General features: G+C 47.0%; 1 protein-coding gene across 8 annotated transcripts in view; it reads left to right on the top strand.

Annotated features, from left to right (window-relative positions):
• The first annotated feature begins 23,528 nt into the window (after positions 1-23,528).
• SLC25A26 (solute carrier family 25 member 26) overlaps positions 23,529-25,823 on the top strand; it is a 131,068-nt gene continuing 128,773 nt past the window's right edge. For 7 of the 8 annotated variants that reach the window (XR_005601145.1, XM_039546653.1, XM_039546652.1 and 4 more), the window contains exon 1: positions 23,529-23,667. Coding sequence is in view for 6 of the 8 variants with exons in the window: in XM_039546653.1 (XP_039402587.1) it covers positions 23,635-23,667 (33 nt within the window). In the remaining 2 variants the exon portion in view is untranslated. The remainder of the gene's footprint in view (positions 23,668-25,823) is intronic. The other variant, XM_039546655.1, reaches the window with a different exon arrangement.

Genomic DNA, 25,823 nt, shown 5'->3' with positions numbered 1-25,823 from the left:
TTGCAGCGCTGGTAGTTTGCAGTGCTGGTCATCCAGCTGTGCAGGGCCAGCGCTGGTGTGTGGCCACACTGACAGCTACCAGCGCTGGTGTGTGGCCACATTTGCAGCGCTGTTGGGAGTGATGCATTATGGGCAGCTATCCCAGCGTTCAAGTGGCTGCAACATGCTTTTCAAAAGAGGGGGGTGGAGTGGGGTCTAGTGTGACAGGGAGCGGGGGGAGAGAGAGAGAGGGGATTTTTGGAGCCAACACTGTGTGTTTAGCTTCCTGCCCTGAAAAATCAGAACATGTTTCCGACCCCTTAGTCTTAACTCTTAATTGCAAACAGCCTGCAGCCAACACGACTCCCCGCTGTTTCATTCCCTCCCTGCCTGCAATCTCATTTGATTGTTTACAGCCAGGTACAGATGATCACAGCAAACAGGAGCTCTGTTTGTTTTTTAGATAAGCAGCAGCGGCACGGAGCTCCGCAGAGCTCGTTCACAACAAAACAAAGAGAGGCTGCATAACAAAACAAAGAGAGTAATTTATAAAAGCATTCTGGGATACATCCTTATACCCTGGAGGCCAATCACAGTGCTGGTGTGTGGCCACACTTGATGACCAGTGCTGCAGCACCAGCGCTGGAATCCTTATTCCCCATGCTGAGTGAGGTGTACGGCCAGCGCTGCAGCCAGGGAGTTGCAGCGCTGGAAGTGCCCTGCAGGTGTGGCCACTTACTAATTGCAGCGCTGGTGGAGGCTTTCCAGCGCTGCAACTCGCCAGTGTAGCCATACCCTCAGTGCATATACCTAGGGCCAAAAGGGCTAATGCAATCCTGGGATGCATAAACAGGGGAATCTCAAGTAGGAGTAGAGAGGTTATTGGCACTAATGTGACCACTGGTGGAATATTGTGTCCAGTAATGGTGCTCATAATTCAAGAAGGATGTTGATAAATTGGAGAAGATTCAGAGAAGAACCACGGGAATGACTGAAGGATTAGAAAACCTGCCTTACAGTGATAGACTGAAAGAACTCAATCTGTTTAGCTTAAGAAAGAGAAGATTAAAGAATAACTTGATTACAGTCTATAAGTATCTGCAAGGAGAACAAATATTTAATAATGGGCTCTTCCATCTAGCCGCGAAAGGTATAACATGATCCAATGGCTGGAACAGTCAGTCATCATCAACAATCCAGTTACAATAGTAATCAAGCCACGGTGCTCTGCATTGCCCCCATCCAAAGCAGCAGTCTGTCATTAGAACACTAGATGGTAGTCTCAGTCCAGAGAAGTTTCTGTGGGATATACGACATTGCATAGTGACAGTAAATCTATTTTTAAATGTTTGTTTCCCCCCTGTGAGCTGGCCATACCAGCTAGATTTGAGATAAGTCAGCTTTCATGTAGAAACATTATTTCAAACAAGTGAACTCTTCAGTCAGAGCAGAATCAGGCCATAAATATGACGTCCATGACAAAGCTTCAGTAGATTTCTATGAGAGCAGAATTGAGGTCTTAATAAGTTTTTAAAGAACTATTTATCGGGGAAGCTATTCCTGAGTTAAGCTTACAACTAGAACTGGCTGGGCGGGAAGATTTCTCAGGGCCAGGCTAGAATTTCTGATCCAAGCCAGAGCATTAGACCATCATTCCAGGATAGCCCACGGGCTGCGGCTGTTGGGATGTGAAAACCTCAGTTCAAGTATCTACTCTGCATGATTCAAGGGAGGATTTGGAACCTGGGTTTCCTACAGCCCTAACTACCAGGCCACAGAGCAGTGGTTCTCAAACTTTTGTATTGGTGACCCTTTTCAAACAGCAAGCCTATGAGTGCGAGGACCTCCCCCCCATTGAAAACACGTTTTTTATATTTAACACTATAAATGCTGGAAACGAAGCGGGGTTTGGAGTGGAGGCTGACAGCTTGTGCCCCCCCGCAAGTAATAACCTTGTGACCCCTCGAGGGGTCACAACCACCAGTTTGAGAACCCCTGCTCTAGAGGGTGTCTTTTTTCTCTGTTGGAGTGGTTCCACTTTGTATAAATAAGTAAATATTCATTAGGCCGAGAAACAGGTTCTGTAGTTTGGGGGTTTGGACACTCACCTGGGATGAGAGTGACTCAGGTTCAACTTGCTGGTCTGAACCCAGCCAGAGCAGATATTTGAACCTGGATCTCTCACCTCCCCCATGAATGCCCTAAACACTGAACTATACTGGGAGGGGTCCTAGCATGTATGGGATTTTTGTGAAAATTTTTGAAAGGTCTCTCGTTTATTTCAATGTGGAATGAAAACAACTTTCAAAATCTTGACATTTTTCATGCAATGAAATTCTTGTTTTCTGGCCAGCCCTACTTTTCTACCTTTGAACCATTAGTGCAGCTGAGAGGACAGCTATAGCAAATCTTTCTTCTTCGGAGACAACAACACTTGGTCCCAGGAGGGAAACAAAGTTAAGGATGTCAGAATTTTTAAGCCATGTATTACAATTGTTGCTGGTGTATTTAAAAAAAAAATGAAAATCAGGCACACAATTAAACTTGTAATAACAGGAAATTTAACGGTAGTTCTAAAGCAGCAAAGAAAGTCTAATTTGACTGTAACCCAAAATGACCAATATTCATGCAATTTCATCGGTGCTGGTTAAAAAAAAAGTTCTATCCAACTTCTACTGACATCAGTGGAGATGTCACATTGACTTCAGTGGGAGTTGGGCAAGACCAATCATCATGTTATTGCTTCTTTTATTAATTATAAATTCTAGAACTAGACCAAAATGGAAATGTTAATGAACATGGAAGTAATGTTTTTTTTTCCAGTTGTAAGATAACATGGGTTGACTTAAAAAAAAATCTTATTTGCATTCTGAGAGTGAATGGGAATATAATGTGAAGAGAAATCAGGAATACATCAGCACTAACTTGGCCATTTCACAGTTTCAACCAATTGCAAACTAGTATTGATTTCTATACATAAGCTGTGAAACAAAGAATTACAAAACTTTTCAGAAGACTGAAAAGCCAATATCGACTAACCTAGAATGACATTTAGGAGAGCGATGCTTAGTTGATGAAAATAAATAGCAGTAAAATAGCCTCTCACTTGTAATTTTTATCTAATATTGTATCAGCTCTGTAACCCTTTGCAAGTGTCATCTAATGCATCATTGCTGACTGGAGAAACATGTGTAGAATTAATACAGGATGGTGCCTCTGCATGGAACACCCAAGCAACTCCAGCTTTGAAGAAAGCTATCAGTTTGATGTATGATTTTATTCTGCTGAACTCTGAGAAAAGTATCAAAAGTATTAGTTGTTTCATGAAATGAGTCTTATCCTAGAGTTTCAGCAGAGTAACTCTTTTGCACTAGTCCTCCATTAGCATCTTCAGATTTGCCTTTATCCTAAAATATATCTTCAGCCTTGGAGTATTTTATAGCTAAATTGAATGCGAAGTCTGAGTAGAATGGAATCTAATTTTAATACTTTAGTACAGAGGTGGCCAACCTATGTCTCCAGAGTCGCATGCGGCTCTTCAGAGATTAATATGTGGCTCCCTACACAGGCGCTGACTCCGGGGCTGGAGCTACAGACACTAACTTTCCAATGTGCTGGGGGCTGCTCACTGCTCAACCCCCTGCTCCGCACCAGGCCCTGTCCCCCCTCCATCACTTCCCCAAGGCCCCTGCCCCTTCCCCTGAGCCTGCCGTGCCCTCACTTCTTCCCTTCCCTCCTCCAAAGCCTCCTGCACACATGAAGCAGCTGATTGCGGCAGTGGGAGGCATGGGAGGGAGAGGGAGGCACTGATTGGTGGGGCTGCTGGCGGGTGGGAGGCACTGGGGCTGGAGGGGGGGAGCTGTTAGGGGGGGCTGCTGATGCGTTACCGTGGCTCTTTGGCAATGTACACTGGTAAATTCTGGCTCCTTCTCAGGCTCAGGTTGGCCACCCCTGCTTTAGTACCTTTTCATACACTCCCTAATACTGCGTTAGAGTGAAGTGACTACCTGCACAAACATACTCTCTGCTATACCTCAGTAACTTCATACATTGCATTGGGCCTCCTATATTAAGTGAGACTGAATGAATGTGAATGCTGACATTATCCTACCTGCCAGGCAAATAATTATTTAATAGCACATAAGGTGTGTGCATAATCTGTCAACAATCCACATCCCTGATGAGGAGATCCATGTGATTAATTGCATTTATCATGCACATTTGATTCATTATCATTTATATGTTTGTCGCATCTAGGACTCCTAGTCATTGATCGGGACCCCATTGTGCTAGGCGTACGAAAACAGAATAAAAAAAGAACGTCCCTGTCCCAGACAGCTTACAATCTACGTATAAGAAAAAAGACAATAGGTGGATACAGACTGCTGGAAAAGTACAGGGAAGCAAGGAGACAATATTGCTCGGCACGACAGGCAGTTATCTCAATGCACCAGTAGGTATCCTGACAAAGGAAAGTTTTAAGGAGGGTTTTGAAGGTAAATGGCCATTCAAGTGAAGCAACTGCATCAAGAATTTTGCAGCACAACTGATACAATTCTTGCTCTGAGAAAGATGTATTTGGAATTAGCACAGGGAACTGAGAGACAAGGGTTAATATATACCACCTCCCCCACACAGAAGAGGTCTAATCCTTCATGACCAACTTAACCTCCCACCTCCCCCACACAGAAGAAGCCTAATCCTTCATGACCAACTTAACCTTTTCTGTCTTGCTGCTGCTAGATCATAGCAGAAGTAGATAAATAGGAGCAAGTAACAACAGTGCTTGGACGTCTAGTCTGTCAGTTAAAATATATTTGGCTGGAATACAGCAACGGACACTGCATCATTTTTATATTGCTAATTAAACTTAACCTCCCCATAGGTGCTGACTCTGTGGGTGCTCCGGGGCTGGAGCACCCATTTGAAAAAAAAAATAGTGGATGCTCAGAATGCACCAGCCACCGTTGTTTGGCAGAACCATCAAACAGCTGATCGGGGACGCTGCCAAACAGCTGGTAGGTGGTGCCACTACACAGCTGTTTGGTGGCTCAGGGAGGGGCTTGAGAGAGGATGGAGTCCAGTGAACGGAGGATGGGTGGAGTTTCGAGGAGGGGGCAGAGCGGGGGTGGGAAGAGCCAAAGTGAAGGTGGGGCCTTGGGGAAGATGCTGAGTGGGGGCGGAGCTTTGGGGTAGAGTCGGAGTGGAGCACCACTGGGGAAAAGTAAAATAGGACAAAATTCATTTTCTAAGGTCTTCATGGTGCTTCCTTTCACCACTGTCATGCTTTCCCCTCATGGAGAGGACAGCCAATGACATCCCCTCACACATTTTCATCCCCACACTGGTCGCTTCACCTGAGATGAATTTGCAAGTCATTGTCATTTTGGAATCCAACCCCAAACCTTTTCCTGCACAGATTCTGGTTTTCCATCCCTTTTAAACACTTGTGCAACATGAAACAGGAATCCCGAAGGGAGGACTACTAGCAGAGCATTGGTGTGTTGTTACACTTGTGGAAGTACAAGATAAGGCGAAGTTTATTTAGTCCATCAGTGGCAGGATGAATAGCGGAAAGACAGGCTGCTGCTCACCGGCAATGTCAATTCTCCATCTTCCATTTTGATGGGGGAGATCAAAAGGAAAGGGAAATTATGTTTGGGGAAATGCATTGGCAGGCTCCAACACAGACCGTGTGGGTCATGTCCTCCTCCATTATGTCAATCCATCTCCATTGAGACCACAGGAGTCGGACCTATGTACATAAGAGAAAAATTCTGCCCAGTGTTTTAGGCCCAGATCCTCAAAGTAAAAGCTGGTGGCTCTCTCCTGACCACATTATTATACTATGCTGATTTCAGTGGATAATAGGAGCCTAAATACCTTTTAGGATCTGGGCCAGAGTCCATCTTCTCCAACAGGTCCAGGGCCAAGTCCTTCTCTATGTTACTCTAGGCCAGTGACTCTCAACCTTTCCAGACTACTGTACCCCTTTCAGGAGTCTGATTTGTCTTGTGTACCCCCAAGTTTCACCTCACTTAAAAACGACTTGCTTACAAAATCAGACATAAAAATACAAAAGTGTCACAGCCACACTGTTACTGACAAATTGCTTCTGTTCTAATTTTTACCATGTAATTATAAAATAAATCAATTGGAATATAAACATTGTACTTCCATTTCAGTGTATAATATATAGAGCAGTATAAAGAAGTCAGTGTCTGTATGAAATTTTAGTTTGTACTGATTGCGCTAGTCCTTTTTACGTAGCCTGTTGTAAAACTAGGGAAATATCTAGATGAGTTGATGTACCCCCACGGGTACGTGTACTCCTGGTTGAGAACCACTGCTCTAGGTGGCGATGGTAATAGAGGCAGTCCCTTTCCCCTGGCCAGTAGCAAGACAGGATCTCCAGCTCTTGTCCGTGATTGCACCACATCCTGCTTCACTCTACCAGACTCTTCTACCTGTTTGCCAGCTCATTACACAAACATCCCCATGCTTTCCTGTACGCATGAACCCCTCCCCACCAAACTGATCTCTGGGGCCACTGGCCTCTCCTCCCCTTCCAAGCCCAACTCTGTTTTCCCACCCATAAGAGATCAGCAGAGGCCACCATGAGGGACAGATGGGTGTAGCTGATGCTACAAACAACAAAAATCCCCCATACACACTAGGACTGGCTGGAAAACAAGAATTCTGTTCTGTGAAAAAAATTCCTGGTTTTGACATTTGCTTCCATTCTGGTGGGGAACAACATCAAGCCCTTTGAATAAACAACCCAGAGAGACCACCCTGGAAAAGCCAATAGCCCTGTGGCTCAGGCATTCACCTCTTTGAGAGCTGAAGAAAAGCACCATCTAAAGTTACAAATTGGCATTTTCCACTGAAAAAAACATTTACTCAAAGAATTCCTGACCAGCTGTACCCCCCATGTATAACAGTTGTCTCTCCTTCTGCCCTGTACATGTCACTTGTAGGCTGACCAGATAACAAGTGTGAAAAATCAGGACAGGGGTTGGGGGTGGTGGTAATAGGAGCCTATGTAAGAAAAAGCCCCAAATATCGGGACTGACCCTATAAAATCAGAACATCTGGTCACCCTAGACCAGCAGATCGAGGGATGTGATCATTCCCCTCTATTCAGCACTGGTGAGGCCTCATTTGGAGTACTGTGTCCAGTTTTGGGCCCCACACTACAAGAAGGATGTGGATAAATTGGAGAGAGTCCAGCGGAGGGCAACACAAATGATTAGGGGGCTGGAGCACATGACTTATGAGGAGAGGCTGAGGGAACTGAGATTGTTTAGCCTGCAGAAGAGAAGAAGGAGGGGGGATTTGATAGCTGCTTTCAACTACCTGAAAGGGGGTTCCAAAGAGGATGGATCTAGACTGTTCTCAGTGGTAGAAGATGACAGAACAAGGAGTAATGGTCTCAAGTTGCAGAGGGGGAGGTTTAGGTTGGACATTAGGAAAAACTTTTTCACTACTAGGGTGGTGAAGAACTGGAATGGGTTACCTAGGGAGGTGGTGGAATCTCCTTCCTTAGAGGTTTTTAAGGTCAGGCTTGACAAAGCCCTGGCTGGGATGATTTAGTTGGGTTTGGTCCTGCTTTGAGCAGGGGGTTGGACTAGATGACCTCCTGAGGTCCCTTCCAACCCTGATATCTATGATTCTATGTCCTGTTATAGGGATCAATCCTGATCTCATTTAAGTCAATGGCACAACACCCACTGACTTCAGAGATGTAGGATCAGGCCGTTAGATTGGACAGGTGCTATGTCTTTGTACAACATGTAGCACCAAGGGGCATGATTCAAACTGGGGCTCTGGGGGTGCTGGTATAATATAATAACATGGTCAGGAGAGAGCCACCCACTTTTATCAATCCCCTAACACCTGTGGGATGGGTCAGCCTGGGAAAATATTGTCATTGGCCCTCTTTCAGCACAGCATTGAAGCACATGCTTAGAACATGAGTTCATTGACTTCAGTAGAACTACTTGTGTGCTTAGAGTTCAGCACATACTTAAATGTTTTGATGGATTGGAGCCCTAATATAAATCCCTCAAGACACAACACCACATGACCAGCTGCAACCAAGTAAAGATCCACCCTATAACTTGAGACTATTACTGTCCCATTAGAGTAAAAATCTGAAAAACATTAAAGTGTATGGCAGGAGAGGGGAATCTGTATAGGACCTGACAAAGCTTTATACAATTCCAGAAGCCTCTGTCAACAAATTCAGATGAAGACGAAGTTTGGTATTTTTTAAAAGGTATCCCCCTGCTCCTTCTGAAGTGCACATTAAACCAACTCCCATTATCACATTTGACTGGCATTTATTGTCAGCCGAAAGATTCACCAAACGGAATGATGAATGATGAATTGGGCTTTAGCCCACGAAAGCTTATGCCCAAATAAATTTGTTAGTCTCTAAGGTGCCACAAGAACTCCTCATTCTTTTTGTTGATACAGACTAACACGGCTACCCCTCTGAAACCTGTCATCAAACTCCTTGCAGACTTAACACTAAACCCAAGTTCATAGTTACAGTATTATAAATTGCACATGTTGTAAACATTTCACTGACTCCAGGGCAAAAATCTACTTAGTGAAAAGTCTTTTTGGAAGAAATTAATAGTTAGAATGCAGTAATTGATGCTAGAGAGACAAGGTGGGTGAGGTGATATCTTTCATTGGACCAACTTCTGCTGGTGACAGACCCAACCTTTCAGGCTTATACGGGTGACCTGAAGAAGAGCTCTGTGTAGCTCAAGAGCTTGTCTCTTTCACCAACAGAAGTTGCTCCGGTAAAAGATGTTACCTCACCCACCTTGTCTCTCTAATATCCTGGGACCAACACATCTACAACAACACTGCATACAGTAATCGATGCTGTCATTCAAATGCAGATAGAATTTTGACTCAAATAACCTCTTACTTTGAAAAGCTATTTACCAACTTAAGATTCTAATGAAGTTAATATGTTAAATGTTTCTCTACTGCAAATGGTATCCGTGGAAAGGATGCAGCATGAATAGAGTTCTCCAGCTCCACTCATTTGCTTTCAACGTGTCAAATTAATTTGCAGCATAGGTAATAAAAGCAGCATTTCTGTGTATTTTGGTAAACACTGTATGATTTTAAAAGTGTTTATGATTTCTGTCTACAATGAAACAAACTGTGCACAATTCAATATCAGCTAGTAATTTAAGAAGTGACTGAGGCATGTAATTGAGTTTGTCAGTGTAATTGTATTTTGGAACAGATAGTTCAGGGTTTTTTTTAATCGCTAGAGAGTCCCATATTTTGGGTGCTGATTAATTCTATTAGAGCAGTTAATTAGACTGAGGGGAGGAGGGTGTAGATTGATACAAATCATCTTAAGCACAGAAACTCCAGTTTGATTATTATGCCCATATCAACTTCTAGCTATGGTGGGTGGTTAGAACTCATTAAAATGACCCTATCTCTATGCGGGGCATGGGCAAAAATTATGAGTATTAACAAAATTATGACTCATTTGGAGTATGAACTTCAAAATTGATTTATGACAGTACCAGACTGAGTTGGCTTTAAAATAACAGCTCTTGTATTTACTCCATAATAAAAATATACTAATTACAATATCTGAACTTTTGGTTTCGTCTTCCAGGATTGGTCCCTTGCAAGAATAAGACCGTAAAAGTAAGAATTGGGCTTGTACCTTGTAAGTAGAACTAGAAGTTGGAAAATGCTCTGTTAGGGCCTGATCCAAAGCCCACTGAGATCAGTGGCAGACTTTCTGTTGGCTCCAAAAGGGCTTAGAATCAGGGCTTTGGTCAGTAAGTCCTTCCAGGCAAGCGTGTTTGGCAAAACTCCCTTTGAGTTCAGTGCCAATGGGAGTGGGACAAATAGAACACATCCAGCCTCACCTGAAGCTGAAGCGCCTGGAGGCAAAAAGAGAGGCTGGAATTTGAAGAGGTGTCCATAATTTTAGAACCATCCATAATATTTTTCAGCTAGACAAGCTGAAGACAATATTAGAAGAGTTTTAAAATATGCCCTGGGACATCAGCCAGGTTGGGCCAAAGCCAGGTCTCCACCGTTGTACAGACCTGCAAACCCTGGATCTCTGCTATTTTGCTGGGAAATGGTCTCAGTCCAATGAAGGAGCAGGTGCACCCAGAGAGAGGATACCAGTTCAGATAAAGCAAGTCTGATCCAATATGGAATGCAATCTTTATTTGTCTAAATAGCCCTAGTCCTGCAAGTAACCCAGATTAAATCACTGACTCTTTACAAGAATGAGGCATGATCAGGCCATTATATAACACTGTCAGTAAGGTTCCTTTCTAACTTGGTGCTCCTTCCATGTTAGTACCGGCTATGGATGCCATGTTTTAATAAGACTCAGCACTGGGCATGTTTTAATAAGACACAGAATAATAATATTGGTTGACTTCACAATCATTGTGAGGCATGTCCTTCCCACATCGTCTCACAATGGACCAGGTACCCAGGATCTTTCATGTTCAGGGATGGATCACTTGATGATTCCCTGTTCTGTTCATTCCCTCTGGGGCACCTGGCATTGGCCACTGTCAGAACACAGGATACTACTGGGCTAGATGGACCCAGTATGGCCATTCTTATATTCCTTAGATAATATATTTTTCCATGTAATAACATTTTCCCCATGGTGAGTGTATGAATTCCAAAAATGGTGAACATACATCACCCTGGCATGTACTGAAGAGTTAAGGAACTTTTCCCCTTGGCGTATTTCATATGGGAACTAAGATAATCCTCCTGGGAGAAACCCAGGGGTGTAGTTGGCTAGTTGAAGGGCTCAGAGTCAGGGCGTATTATTATTATTTGCAGTCTAATAGCTGGAAGTTGAAGCTAGACAAATTCAGACTGGAAACAAGGCATAAAATGTTTAGCAGTGAGAGTAAATAACCACTGGAACAATTTCCCAAGGGTGGTGGTGGATTCTCCAAGTTTAAAATCGAGATTGGCTGTTTTTCTAAAAGCTCTGCTCTAGGAATTATTTTGGGAGCAGTTCTCTGGCCTGTGTTCTACAGGAGGCCAGACTAGATGATCACAATGGTCCCTTCTAGCCGTAGCATCTATGAAGTTATGAATTCATTACAGCAAGGACATGTTGCTCTTTTGTTAAAGGCACAATCGTTTAAATCTAACCACAAAAAAAGCTATAGTCCACATACCAACATCCAGCTGGTCACATAAACCCACATGCCCTTGTATCCAGTGGTGTCTTCCAGTAGGAGCATGGTTTCAGCTTAGGGTTGCCAACTTTCTAATCACACAAAACCGAATACTGTAACCCCTCCCCTTCCCCAAGGCCCCGCCCCCAGTCACTACATTCCCCGCCTCTCTCTGGCTCACTCTCCCCCACCCTCATTCACTTTCACTGGGCTGGGGTGAGGGTTGGGGTGCAGGAAAAGGTGAGGGCTCTAACTGGGGGTGTGGGCTCCAGGGTGGGGCCAGAAATGAGGGGGTTGGGGTGTGGGAGGGCGCTCCAGGCTGGGGCAGGGAGTTGGAGTGCAGGAGGGAGTGAGGGCTCAGGCTGGGGGTGCGGGATCTGGGGTGGGGCTGGGGATGAGGTGTTTGGGGTGCAGGAGGGGGCTTCAGGCTGAGGGGTTGGACTGAGGGATTCAAAGTGTGGCAGGGGGGCTGCGGTGTGAGGCAGGCGGCTGGCGTGCAGAAGGGGATACAGGCTCTGGGCTGGGAGTGCCGGCTCTGGGGTGGGGTTGGGGATGAGAGGTTCAGGGTGAAGTAGGGGGCTCTGAGCTGGGGCAGGGAGTTGGAGTGCAGGGGAGGGGGAGGGCTTCGGCTGGGGTTTCAGGCTCGGTGGGCCCAAGGATGAGGGGTTTGAGGTGCCAGAGGGGCCTCTGGGTTTGGAGGGGGCTTAGGGCTGGGGCAGGGAGTTGAGGGTCAGAGTTGGGGTGCAGGCTTACCTCAGGTGGCTCCCGGTCAGCAGCGCAGTAGGGTTAAGGCAGGCTCCCTGCCTGTCCTGGCACTGTGCTGCACCCGGAAGTGGCCAGCAGGTCCGGCTCCTGAGCAGGGGGGCCAGAAGGCTCTGTGCACTGCTCTCGCCTGCAGGCACTCCCCTACTAGCCTGCCTTAGCCCTGCAGCACCGCCGACCTAACTTTTAATGGCCTGGTCGGCGGTGCTGACTGGAGCCGCCAGGGTCCCTTTTCGACCAGGTGTTCCAGTCGAAAACCGGACACCTGGCAACCCTATTTTCAGCTGGAGTGGCTGCTTTCTACATCATTGCTAGCGGTGTCAGATGATGCTTGACAGAGTCCAGGGAAGGAATTCAGTGGCTATATTACTCAGAGCTGAGCAGACAATTTGCAGTGAACGAACATAAAAAAATTGCCCTGTCTCTGCACAGGAACAGCCACCGTTTATTTGCAGTGGGACAGCAATGGAGCTGGATCCTCCAAATCCATAGAACCTTTGAGATCTATGCAGAACTTCGGGGAGCCATTGGCGCGTAGGTCCCTCCTCACAGAAGCCCTGCAGAGACACAGCCTGAGTGGCGGCACCAAGCCTCCATGGGGAGAGCCTTGATCCATGTGGCTCCTGGGGGAATCAGCAATTTAGGCTGTGCAGATCCATTTTTCAGTATCTTAGCACTTTCTGCATCTTCTGGCCACCACGGGGAGCATATTGCCCATGCATATACCCAGCACCTTTTACCCACAGTCCTCGGCACACTTTACAAATGTGTGTTAATTAACTCTCCCAGCATCCTTTTGAGGAAGGCAGGTTTTTTACTGAGGAAGAAACTGAGTCGCACAGAGAGTAATTGACTTACCAGACCTGGTTCAGGAAGGCTGTGACTGAGCTGTCAACGGGACCCAAGTCACCTGACTCTTAGCCCTGTGCCTAGGGCAACCAGATGTCCCGATAAAATCGGGACTGTCCCGATATTTAACCCTTTGTCCCGCGTCCTGATCAATGTACGATCGGGACACAGTTTGTCCAGATATTCAGGTAAGGAGGCGAGTGGGAGGGAGGTGCTGACCCCATGGGTGCTCTGGGGCTGGAGCACCCAGGGGGGGAAATTGCAGCCAAGCTCCCCGCTCCTTGCCTTCTTCTCCCCTCTCCCCCCAGTCGCTGCATCCCCGCTCCTCCCCCCCTCCAGTGCTTCCCACCGCCTAACAGCTGTTTGGTGGCACTTAGCGCTTTCCAGGAGGGAGGGGGGAGGAGCGGGGACACGGCGCGCTCGGGGGAGGAAGCGGAGAAGAGGCAGGGCAGGGGCAGGGACTTGGGCAGAGGAGAAGTCAGCACCGTAGGGGTAAGTGGCTCGTGGGGGGGGTGAAGAGATGAGTGGCGGGCGGGGAGGTGAGCAGAGGGTGGGGGACTGAGAGGGACGCAGCAAGCCAACGGCAGGCCGGGGGATGAGGAAGGACGTGGTGGGACGGGCAAGCGGGGAGGGGCCAGGACCTGGGGCAGAATGGGGGCGGAGCCTGGGAGGAGTGGGTGTGAACCGTGGGTGAGGCTGATGGCACCCCAATGTATCCCGATATTTTAGTGTGGTGATCTGGTCACCCTACCTGTGCCACAAGACAGCCTTCCTGAGCAGTTTGATGATTGAAAATATCGTCCATACAACATTTCAGGCAGTTATCAGCCTTCAGAATAGTTTGATCATGTCAAGAAATGCAACTGATAGAGCAAGTGGTGCCCTGATGATGCAGACGCTTTCTCCATTGTACTCAGTGAGTCCCGCGGAAGTCATTGGGGCCACTCATAAAGTGAGTAAAGTAAAGCACATATGTAGGTGTTTGCAGGATCGGGCTGAGACGATGCACCCCATAATGCTTTATAGAAATATGCTTATGAGTGTAGGTATGACATAACTGGAATATGTTTTATGCTAGATATGCCATGTAACATATCTTTGCAAAGGTTATGTTCTACTGAATGTATTCATCCTGTTCGTATGCATGTATCATTTTTATATCTGAAGCTATGAGCACTGGCTCTATGCTTGTATTTAAAGTGTTTGCTATAGGAAGCAATAAGGCTGATTTGGTCAACATAGTGTGAAGGGGTTATTCAAGTGCTTAGCTAACAAGGGACCTTGGAAGACGCCAATCCACATCTAAGCTTTCCTGGAAATGTTCAAACTAACATGTAAACAATGGCGTCGGCCTGCAAAAAGCTGAATCATTCATAGACATGTGACTTGCCCAGGTCACAGCAAAACTGCATCTTGTGGAGGGGATTTTACAAAGAAGAGGGGGGTTTCCACCCACAAGAGAAGACTATATAAGCCTCCATTTTGTCCTCAGCTGGCTCAAGAGAGAGCCTCTCCCCCCAAAGAGATGCCTGAAAGAAACTGGAACAAAGGACAGTAACTATGGGGGGGAGGTGAGTGATTGCTGGACCCAGACTAGGAGGAAGTCTAGTCTGTACAAGAAGCTTATTGGAACATCTCTGAGGGTGAGATTTACCTGCATTTAGTTTCCTACTGTATTAGGCTTAGACTTGCGTGTTTTATTTTATTTTGCTTGGTAATTTACTTTGTTCTGTCTGTTATTACTTGGAACCACTTAAATCCTACTTTTTATATTTAATAAAATCACTTTTTACTTATTAATTAACCCAGAGCAAGTAATTAATTTGGGGGGAGGGGCAAACAGCTGTGCGTATCTCTCTATCACTGTTATAGAGGGTGAACACTTTGAGTTTACCATGTGTAAGCTTTATACAGAGTAAAACGGATTTATTTGGGGTTTGGATCCCATTGGGAACTGGGTATCAGGTGTTGGAGACAGGAGCACTTCTTCAGCTGTTTTCAGTTAAGCCTGCAGCTTCTGGGGAATGTGGTTCAGACCTTGGTCTGTGTTTGTAGCCGGCTAGCGTGTCTGGCACAACCAGGCAAAGTACTGAAGTCCCAAGCTTCCAGGGAAAATGGGCTTAGTGGTAGTCTCAGCACATCAGGTGGCAGTCCCAAGGGGGTTTCTGTGACCCAACCCGTCACACGGGCCTTGGACAGTAAGCACAAGAGTGGGCAGAAATAAGATTTTTCTCCTCTTCTCTTGTGTGCCAAATGAAATAACAGATTCAGCCAGGAATAAAAGGTAGTGGCTTAAGGTTAATTTCTAGCGATTTCATACAGCTCCTTCACCTCTGCTTGCCTCGCTATTAGATTAGTCATTGCACTAGCCCTGCCCAATGGCTAAAAATGAGCATTTCATGTCATTCACAACCCACTCATCTTTTAGGTTGTCCAGGCTGCCAATAAGGGCTGGATTCCAAAATAAATGAGGATAATAAAAGTTGTGCAATTCAGGTCTTTCTATAATTATGCAAAAACTACATCTTCATTAATCATTTTTTCTTAATGAATTCTGGGACAGGTGTTTCTACTGTTAAGTACTCGAAGGAGTTATTAAATCTCTGGCTGTCTGGTTTCCCCATCTGTTTCCATGATATTTACTGCAATTAGTGTTTCAGCTAAATTTCTCAAAAAATGCCAGATTTCTTTGGAATGGGGCAAATTATTGTAAACAGCTTGGGGAAGCTTATGGTCTCTGACATCACATATTCAGATTCTATACCAATCTCACCCCAGCCCTTAAAAGAAAGTTAAAGCTGCAAAGCAAAGCAATCAGAATCAGGAAATGCCAGAAATAAGGTTGTATACATTATGATACAATCTTTAAATACACGATCACATGCTATTTTATCTGCAAGACCTCTGCCTAGGGTGACCAGATGTCCCAATTTTATAGGGACAGTCCCGATTTTTTGGGTCTTTTTCTTATACAGGCTCCTATTACCCCCCACCCCCTGTCCTGATTTTTCACATTTGTTGTCTGGTCACCCTCCCCCTGCCTCATTCAATGCCCCTGATGGACAGTGAATGAGGCAGGGTTGTATAGTGAATGAGGCTCTGGCCCGGAGCACCTTTGCCTGATTCTCTGTAAAAATAACAGGAACATCCCAACAACACGTGCAGGGAATGTGGCAGGAGCCTAGCCTCAATACGTAGACATCTTTCCATGTGACGTGCCAGGAGGCAGTGCTGAACCCAGTTGTCTGGAAGGAGATAGGGCTACTTCAAACCCCAGTCCCCTTCCATACACACTTTCACAGCATATCCCACTAGCCCTGGCAAAATCCAGTCAGCTCTCCTCTACACAGATTCACTGGAATCACGAGAGAGCATCTATTCAGTGGAAATGAATACTCAGTTTATATCCACATACATGACCTGTTGCCACTTGGACAGTGGCAGATCACTAGTTTTAACAAGATTTGGTTCTGGAACCTTTATAACTCAGCCCAATCACACCTGAATTGACACATCTACAACCTAGGGCCAGATTTTTAAAAGGGATTTTGGAGCCGAACTCCCAATGGGAAGTCCTTTCTTCTGAAACCGTAAGCTCTCTGGGACACAGACTGTCTCTTACTACGTGTCTGTACAGTGCTTAACACAGTGGGGCCGGATCTCAGTTGAGGCACAACAGTGATACTAATAACAAAAGGGTCTTTAAGTTTTTTTCAGTCACTTCAATCACATAGCCTTCAAACGGCAAACAGAATCCTAGAAATGTAGGCCTGGAAGGGGCCTTGTCAAGGGTGTGCCTCCTTCTGGCTGAATCTGGGAATTCATTCTTGCCCCATCTGACACATCCTGCTGTCGGTTACTCGCGCTCTGGCTCCTCTTTCTCACCCTGCGACCTCCCTCCAGCCAGTTCACTATATAGCCCCCTTTCTGGGGTAAGAAAGTCCTATTGGACAAACTGTCCAGACGCTGCCTCAGATGGTCTTCTGTTCCACGTCTCCAGGTCCTGGTCGGGGAACCTCTGGGCTCACTCACAGTCTCACTCCTTGCAGCCATTTCCCTGGGCTTCTTGCTACCGAGCCTTTCTCAGGCTTTCTTCCCTGTAACATCTCTGGGTTGATCTTTCTTCCAGGGCTAAGATCCCATGGCCTGTTCTTCCCCTGTGTGTCCTCCTCACCACCTCTGTTCCCAGACTCCCTCCCGACAGCTTTCTCCTGCACTCAACTTCCTGGCTTTATACTAACCAGCCCACTCCTGCCCAGCTGGGCTTCATGGTCAGTTCAGCTTGGCTTTCCGTCCAGGTGCAGCCAGGTACCATAATTGACTTCTCAAGCCCACCTTAACTGCCTGGGGCCTGTGAGGACACACCCACCCCATCACAGACCTCAAAACGTCATCAAATCCAACCCCCTGAGCTGCGGCAGGACCAAGTAAACCTAGACCATCTCTGGCAGGTGTTTGTCCAACCTGTTCTTAAAAACCTCCAGAGATGGGGATTCCACAACCTCCCTTGGAAGCCTGTTCCAGAGCTTTATTACCCTTAGAGTTAGAAAGCTTTTTTCTAATATCTAACCTAAATCTCCCTTGCTGCAGTCTTAGCCTGTTTACTTCTTATTCTACCTACAAGAGAACAATTGATTATGTTAACAGCCCTTAACATATTTGAAGCCTCTTATCAGGTTCCCCGTCAGGTTTTTCTCAGGACTAAACATGCCCGGTATTTTATCCTTTCCTCATAGGTCACGTTTTCTAAGCCTTTGATCATTTTGTATTGCTCTCCTCTGGACTCTCTCCAATTTGTCTATATCTTTCCTAAAGTGTGAACTCAGAACTGAACTCAGGACTCCAGCTGAGGCCTCACCGGTGCTGAATAGAGCAGGACAATGACTGTCCATGTTTTATGTATGACACTCCTGTTGATACATCCTGGAATGTTGTTAACCTTTTTACCACTGCATCACATTGGTGAGTGATATACACTACATCTTCCAGGTCCTTTTCAGCAGTGCCACATCCTAGCCACTAAGTCCCCATTTTGTAGTTGTGCCTTTGATTTTTCCTTCCTGTGTAAAGGACCTTGCACTTAGCCTGTGCACTTATACATTTACACAAACCCTTTGGCCTGCACGAGATTCTCTTTTCCTCTCAGCCCCTGAAGTGTCATCCACTCAGCCCGTTCCTCACATCTCCTGCCTTGCTAATAACCTCCTCCTAGCCTGTCTTTCTTTCATTGTATGTGGCTGCAGGATGTTAAGGACACCTTTGAAACGGGCCATTATACCCACAGAGCTGCACCTGCCTCCCTCAGCTGTGCAGCACACAAAGGCTTTGGCAAAGCATGAAAGGCCATTAAACTCCAGCGTGACACGTGACATACTGTATCTCCAGACGTGCTGAATAGAATATTACATGCCAGCAGCATACTGATCCTTGGCCTCCACCATGCTAAATCTAGATAGATCACATAGAGTGAATACTGCTACCGATGGACCCGGTATATCAAGGCTGTTGCAGTCCCATTATTTATTGATTGGAATGATTAATTCTTTCAGCATGGGACAATTTTTTTCAAGCCTAAGGGTCTTTGCTAAAGGGAGCCTGCCACCGGCAGCGAAGATATATTGATCTGGTCAGAGCGTATTAAGGCTGCTGAGGAGCAGATGTTAACAACAGACTACTTGGCATATATCAGCCCCTAGCAGTATCAGCTGTACACATGTTCCAGTTTATTTATTAAAGCAATTGCTTTCTTCATTCTGTTTATTATCTCTGTCCTAGGCAATTCATGAGCACTTGAGTCAGTCCCTTCCACCACTGGTCTGAATCACCATTTAGCCTCAGTGCTGGAAACACCCTGTGACTCTCTATTCCAGAGAAATCTAGTTCATCTCACTTTTATGGAAAACAGATGTGATGACAACGGGTTTTTCCCGTGGAAACTTGTCCGTTGTTATCAGTGTTTTGACATTTAAAATCCTGGTGTAAATATAATGCACCCAAAGAGTCATGGCACTGTGGGGCACTGAAAGGAGCAGTTGGGAGCCCCTTTCACCAAAACGGGTCATGGATGCCAGTGTGGAGGGGGAATTCGGTTTTGTAGCAGCACAAAATGGCATTTAATAGCTTGTGACTCTGCTGCCTACGCATTGCAAAGTGACTGATGGGGACTATGAAGTTGCAGGGTAGGGGAAATTGCAATTTTTTTTCTTCTTCAAAAGTTGGCTTCACCAGCCAATTTTTTAAGTTGGAACAGCTCTAGTGTCTCAACTGGTGACAGAGCAAACTTGAAATTTGGCAAGGACATAGGAACAGATTTTTAAAAGTGTTCAGGTGCCTAACCCCCACAGAGCCAAATTTTTAAAGGTACTATAGGTGCCCAACTCCCATTGGGAGATCATTACTTTCAGCAAGGTATGGTTTGGAAATTGTGATGATTTAGCCTCTGAAAGGCACATCTTACAACCTAGGGCCTCTGGTCCAGATTTGCAAAGGCACCTAACTCCCCATGAAGCCACAAGTAATTACCCAGGGTTACAGGTAGACTTGTACAGCCTACCCTGGGGGACTCACTGCTCTGGCTTCACCGTTCTAGGACCCAAACTAGCTAGATTAAAGCTAGCTTGGGTATGTCTACTTGCACAGCAATCATACCCTGCGACTGCAGGCTAGACACACCCTCAGAGCTCATATCGAGCCTCTGCAAGGAGTGTCTGGTGTCCTGAGTAGCTGTAGTACGTGTGGGTGGGCCCTGCAGTGTCTCCCATAGAGTGGGAAACAATTCCCCCCTTCACAGAACGAGGAGGACCAATTCATCCAGGACCGATGTTCTATTGTAGATTCTGTGTGCAGGACTGGTAGCAATTGTCTGCAGCAGGTGTGAGTCTAGCAGCTTCAGCTGGTGGACAGATAAACATGGTAACCTCCTTGCTGGTAGATGATACTAGCGACTAAGAGGGGAACAAAGCGTGCAATAGTTGAGTTAACGCATGAGCCTTTCGACTCTGCCCTGCAAAAGGGACATGCGGCGGCATCGACAGCATTGTCTCACACAGGAGAAAGGACACGAGAAAACCAACCTCTTTCTTTGCTCAACTTACTCTGTAGGCTCGGTGGGAGTTCACCGTGGGACGCATCAAGAAGATTAATGTTAGGCCCACAGCATTAGACAGAGCTTGTTCATTTACGACAGGACAATGGCTCAGAAGAATAAAAGGTTGTGGCCTCTCTAATAGAGTACTGCTGTTCAGCTGACAGAAGGTGATAAATAAAAAGAGCCACAGTGCCACAGAGCATATTTTGAAAGCTTCACGTTGAACAATATGAAAAATGGCTGCTGAGACCCTGAAGAACCTTTACATCACAGGGCCTCAGGGGTAAAACTGGAGAATAAGGCCTCCTTCTAAATGCTACCCTCAGTGGGTTGTGTAGGGATGATAGTAACTTTGAGTGCATGCTTCATTTGCTGCAGTTGCATGATTTTTCCTTCCAACCTTTTCTCTGGTATCTAATTGAATGACAGACATGTACTTGGAAAATGAGGTGCTTTAGATTGATACACTTGTTTCATTATTCACTGTAACATGAGCTGACAGTGACAGATGGTGGATCATTTTTAATTTCTGTCTCCTGTTAAAATAGCAGGGATGTTTCTGAAAGCCAGGCACTCTGTTAGGTTTTTGGACTCATTCTAATAGCTGTCCTCAGCACAGCCTCTACTCTATTTTACATATGACATGTTTACTAGATCTCCATAGTCTTCTAGGAATCGATACCAAAGTTATCTTGAATGAACTCCAAGAAGATTAAATAAAGTTTGGCCTGTTTGGACTAAGTGACCTTCTTGGGGATTGATGTGTAAAAGAAGCACTGGAGGCAGAGGTGAAAGTAAGCTGGTACGCCCCGGTACGGTGTACTGGCTTCCCCTGGTGGTAATTTAAAGGGCTTGGGGCTCCCAGCAGCGGCTGGAGCCCTGGGCCCTTTAAATTGCCGCCAGATCCCTGCTGCCGGAGCCCTGGGGAAGTGGCAGCGGGGCTTAGGCAGTGATTTAAAGGGCCTGGGGCTCCTACCGCAGCTACCACCCCGGGCCCTTTAAATCATCCCGAGCCCTGGGGTATTGATGGCAGGGCTCTGCGGCTATTTAAAGGGTTTGGGGCTGCGGCAGCCGCTACTGTCCCAACCTTTAAAATAGCCGCTGGAGCCCCGCTGCCGCTACCCCAGGGCTCCGGCAGCAGGGCTCCGGGGATGATTTAAAAGGCCCAGGGTGGTAGGGACAGCTGGAGCCCTGGACCCTTTAAATCACTGCCTGAGCCCCCAGCTGCCACTGCTACCCCGGGGCTCTGGCAGTGGGGCTCGGGAGGCGATTTAAAGGGCCCGGGGCTCCAGTCGCTGCTACCACCACCCCAGCCCTTTTAATCCTGATTTAAAGTGCCCAGGGATTTAAAGGCCCTGCCTCTTCCAGTAGAAGCCATCCCTCTTCCGGTTGACGCCCCGCCCCCTCCTAAGGACTAGGAGTACCGGTAAGTCCTTTAAGTTACTTTCACCCCTGACTGGAGGAGAGAGAGATAGACAGACATAGTGTGTTGAAGAGGAATATTACACTTTGTGTGAAAGGAGAGGGTGTTTTGTGAGCCAAAATCAAGAGGTGACTCTAGCGGAATGCCATGAAATCTCAGATTGTCTATCTAGGCAGGATTGCCAAATCCATGCATTTAAAAATCATGAGTGAATCCCCCTCCCCCCAAATCATGAGATTGGCTCAAGAGTCCTGAATTTTTTAAAAATAATAAATGCTGGTTTATTTTTATTTGCCTTCTGATTTTTAACCCTTGGTCCATGTTTTTAGGGATTTTTTCCTCTGCAAATATCCATTTTTTAATGGAAGTTGAGATTCTTACAAAATCACTCAACTCCAGGAGCTTTTAAGAAAAGCACCAAGTATCAAGAGAGTCACAATAAAATCATGAGAGCTGGCAGCATTGCTCTTCTCCATGATCTATACTGGCTGCCAGTTGGCTTTCAGGTCAAGTTTACAGCATTGGTTTGGATCTGTAAAGCCCCAAATGACTTGGGGACTGCCTCACTGAGAGATGCGTCCTGTTGTGATTGTGGTCAGCTGAGGTGCTGGAACCCTCTCAGAATAAATGAGATGGAGCTGCTGGCTCTGTGGTGACCTCTCAGCTCATCTTCCTTAGTCCAAACTAGTTAAACTGTTGCCTTCAGAACATGCATCAGACACTAGCATTTTACCCAGGGGTTATAGGTAGGTTGTATGTGTGTGAGGGGGGTACCCACTGATACCCCCTCACATCTCTGGTGCTTTTCTGGTTTGGGGGGATTAGACGCTGTTGGTTTTGTGCACTGCTTTGTGGGGGCTTTATTTCAAGGCAAAAACACCTGGAGTGTGAGATGGGAACTTCTTCACTTTGAATATACTTTACAAATCAAAAGGAATAATAATAACACAATGCTGTTTGAGACAAACATTGCTGCTCTAACTTCACAGGTCACACAAGGCAGGCTTTGTCCTATTTTTGGTACCATTTCAAATTAAACTCAAGTAGACACGAATGTAGGATTGGCTGCATCCTGGGTGAGCCACAGATGATTGTTCATTGTGTTGTTCGCTCTCAGAGCCATGCCCGGGCAGTAACAGCTCCTCTTCACATCATTTCACACCAGTAAACCCTAGGTCACTTTGGTAACAGCTATATTTCCCAAGGGGTTTTCAACTGAGGCATGAAATAAGTGCCGACGATTTCGCCTTCAGAAGAAAAAGAGAAAAGTAACATTTCTTCCTGACTCTGACAGGCATCAGCTTGATGCATCATGCTCCTGATAACGTTCAAGTTACATCCAAGGTTACACTAGAAAAACAAACACAATATTACCTCTAAAGAGTCAGCCATTAAATTGACCAGAATAACACGTGGCCCCGCTTTAAAGTACTTTGTTGATTTTTGTCCAGAAGATGGCCAAACCCTATTTTAACATCGCCGCTGTGTCGAGCTTTGAAAGACCCATGCAGGTGATTTTCTGATCTGCACACAGAGGGATCCTTATCGTACAGGAGTGAGGTTACAATCTCACAGTTTGCTTTTATCACTCCTGGGCGTGCCCCCGACTTTGTTCTTTCCATGAAAGCCGAGGTTCTCCTCTAATAACGCGGCTCTGGCCCTTTCTGAAAGACTTCGTTTTGCACCAGGCCGGTGAGAGAGTTTGGGGGAGTTGGCACCATGTAGGGTGACCAGACAGCAAGTGTGAAAAATCAGGACAGAGGGTGGGGGGTAATAGGAGCCTATATAAGAAAAAGCCCTGAATATCGGGACTGTCCCTATAAAGTTGGGACATCCGGTCACCCTACCACCGCGTGGCCTGCTCTTGCACCTTGCCCCCAGCCCGTCTCCCAGGCAGGGGGTGCCTGGCTGGCTGTCACACCCGTCCGCCCCAGCCGCATGCAGCCAGTGCTGGGCACAGGCCGGTGGGCTGCCCTAGAGGGGCTGGGAGTCGAACCAGGAGCCTTAGAATGTTCCCACCCCCGCTGTTCCCTGTGCAGCCCCCGCACTGGAGAGGGACGGGCAGGCGCTGAGGGCAAAGGGAAGGGCACGGGCACGGGGACAGGCTTCGCTACGGCGTCACGCCCCCGATCACGCATGCGCACGCCCTGCCCCGGCTCCCTCACAACGGCCCGGCCCCCGGGGCGCAGGCTCATTGGCCCAAGCAGCCCACGTGACAGCGGGTCGGAGGGCAGCAGTATGGCTGCGCCCAGGGGCGGCGTGTGCAGCCGGCTGGAGTCGTCTCCGCGCTCCGGGGAGCGCTCCGCGTGGGCGTCCGCATGGAGCGGGCCGAGTTCTGGGTCTCCCTGACGGTGAGGAGGGCAGCGATGGGGGATAAGGAAGGGGGCAGAGCGAGGCGGGTTTGGGGGTGAGGAAGGGGCGCAGTGGGGGGTGAGGACGGCGGCGGGTGGGATGGGGGCACAGTGGGGTGGAATGGGGTGTGGGGTGAGGAAGGGGGCGCAGTGGGGGTGAGGAAGGGGCAGGATGGGGGCACAGCGGGTGGGTTTGGGGGTGAGGAAGGGGCGCAGTGGGGTGAGGAAGGGGGCAGGTGGGATGGGGGCACAGTGGAGTGGAATGGGGTGTGGGGGTGAGGAAGGGGGCGCAGTGGGGTGAGGAAGGGGCAGGATGGGCAGGATGGGGGCACAGTGGGGCAGGTTTGGGGGTGAGGAAGGGGCGCAGGGGGGGATCAGGAAGGAGGCGGGTGGGATGGGGGCACAGTGGGGTGGAATGGGGTGTAGAGGTGAGGAAGGAGTTGCAGTGGAAGGATAAGCAAGGGGGCAGGATGGGGGCACAGTGGGGCAGGTTTGGGGGTGAGGAAGGGGGTGCAGTGGGGGATAAGGAGGCGGGTGGGATAGGGCACAGCGGGGTGGGTTTGGGGGTGAGGAAGGGGGCACAGTGGAGGGATAAGGAAGGGAGCAGGATGGGGACACAGTGGGGCAGGATGGGTGCAGAGGAGATGAGGCAGGATTGGGGTGAGGAAGGGGGTGCAGTGGAGGGATAAGGAAGAGAGAGGGTTGCAGAAGAGGTGATGGGGCTGGAGGAAGGGTGTGCAGCTGAGGGGGATGAGGGAGGTGGATGGGGTGTGAGGAGAGTAGGAGATGGGTGGCTCATCTCTGGGTCTGAGAGGGGAGCAGAGTCCACTTCTGGGTGGCACTGCCAGGGGGAGATTCCCAGTTGAGTTTGGAAGGAGAGGGTCTGACTGTATGTTGCAGCTGCTGGTGCTGAGGAATGTTACTGATGGTGCCTTAGGCTCCCCCTCTACTCTCTAGACACAGTCCCTGCCCCAAGGATCAATTGAGCTAAATTATAAGGAATTGAAGCGATCACAATGCCATAATAAAACCTTGCGTACACTTTTCAAATGGTATAAATTTATTTCTGATGCCCTTTGCCTTTGCATGGGGCAATGTGCGTCATTCCAGAATGGGGAAGAATTGTCTTAGTATCTTACCTTTTGAAATGTTAAGGAGTTCAGTTGTTCTGGGGAAGTTATTTGGCCTGTGTCCTACAGCAGGTCAGACTACTAGATGATCACAGTGGTCTCTTTTGACCTTCAGAGTCTATAAATTATCTTGAGTGCTCGTAGTGTGTATAGTGCTTCACGGGCATATGGGATAAGGTCACAGCACTGGTTAGAAGTGCCATGTGTTAGATGCAGTTTCAGAGGGTTAATACTTTGGAATGATACAGCAATGAACAGTCTCTCATTTTAAAACAGGGCACTAAAGGTGTGCTGTTTATAGCCATTGTGAGTTTGGTAACTTGTTTTTGCCTCTGCAAATTGTGGGTGATGGTACAGGGACTTGATTACGATGAGTTCATTGTTTTTTTTACAGAATAACTTCACAATAAGCTGGACTACTTGTATTTTGTAATGCATTGAGACAACTTGCACTAGGAATCATAGACTCATAGGACTGGAAGGAACTTTGAGAGGTCATCTAAGTCCAATCCCCTGCACTCATGGCAGGACTAATTCTCTAGACCATTCCTGACAGGTGTTTGTCTAACCTGCTCTTAAAAATCTCCAATGATGGAGATTCCACAACCTCCCTAAGCAATTTATTCCAGTGCTTTATTCAAAATGTCTCATGTTTGAATAAAGGGCTGACAGTCTTTCTGCTGTTTTCCTTGTCCATTTTAAATCCATGTTTGACTGTAATGCTTATGCATTACTTGCCTTTTTTTACCTAAGAATTTCTCTTGCATTTTCTTTAGCCTTTCTCATAGTTGTAGAGTTTAAGTCCAGAAAGGATCACCAGATCATCTAGTCTGACCTATTGTACATAGATTTACTGAGAGAGATGCCTAGATGATTCTAATCAGTGACTGTGACCTGTGCTGCAGAGGAAGGTGAAAAACCCCCAGGGTCACTGCCAGTCTGACCTGGAGGAAAATTCTTTCCAGACCTCTCATATGGCGATCAGTTAGACTCTGAGCAAGAATCAGCCAGCTAAGTGCCAGAAAG

Source organism: Mauremys reevesii, linkage group 7 (assembly GCF_016161935.1).
Source record: "Mauremys reevesii isolate NIE-2019 linkage group 7, ASM1616193v1, whole genome shotgun sequence".
Classification (NCBI taxonomy): Eukaryota; Metazoa; Chordata; order Testudines; family Geoemydidae; genus Mauremys; species Mauremys reevesii.
This window is presented reverse-complemented; position numbering and strand designations above follow the sequence as displayed.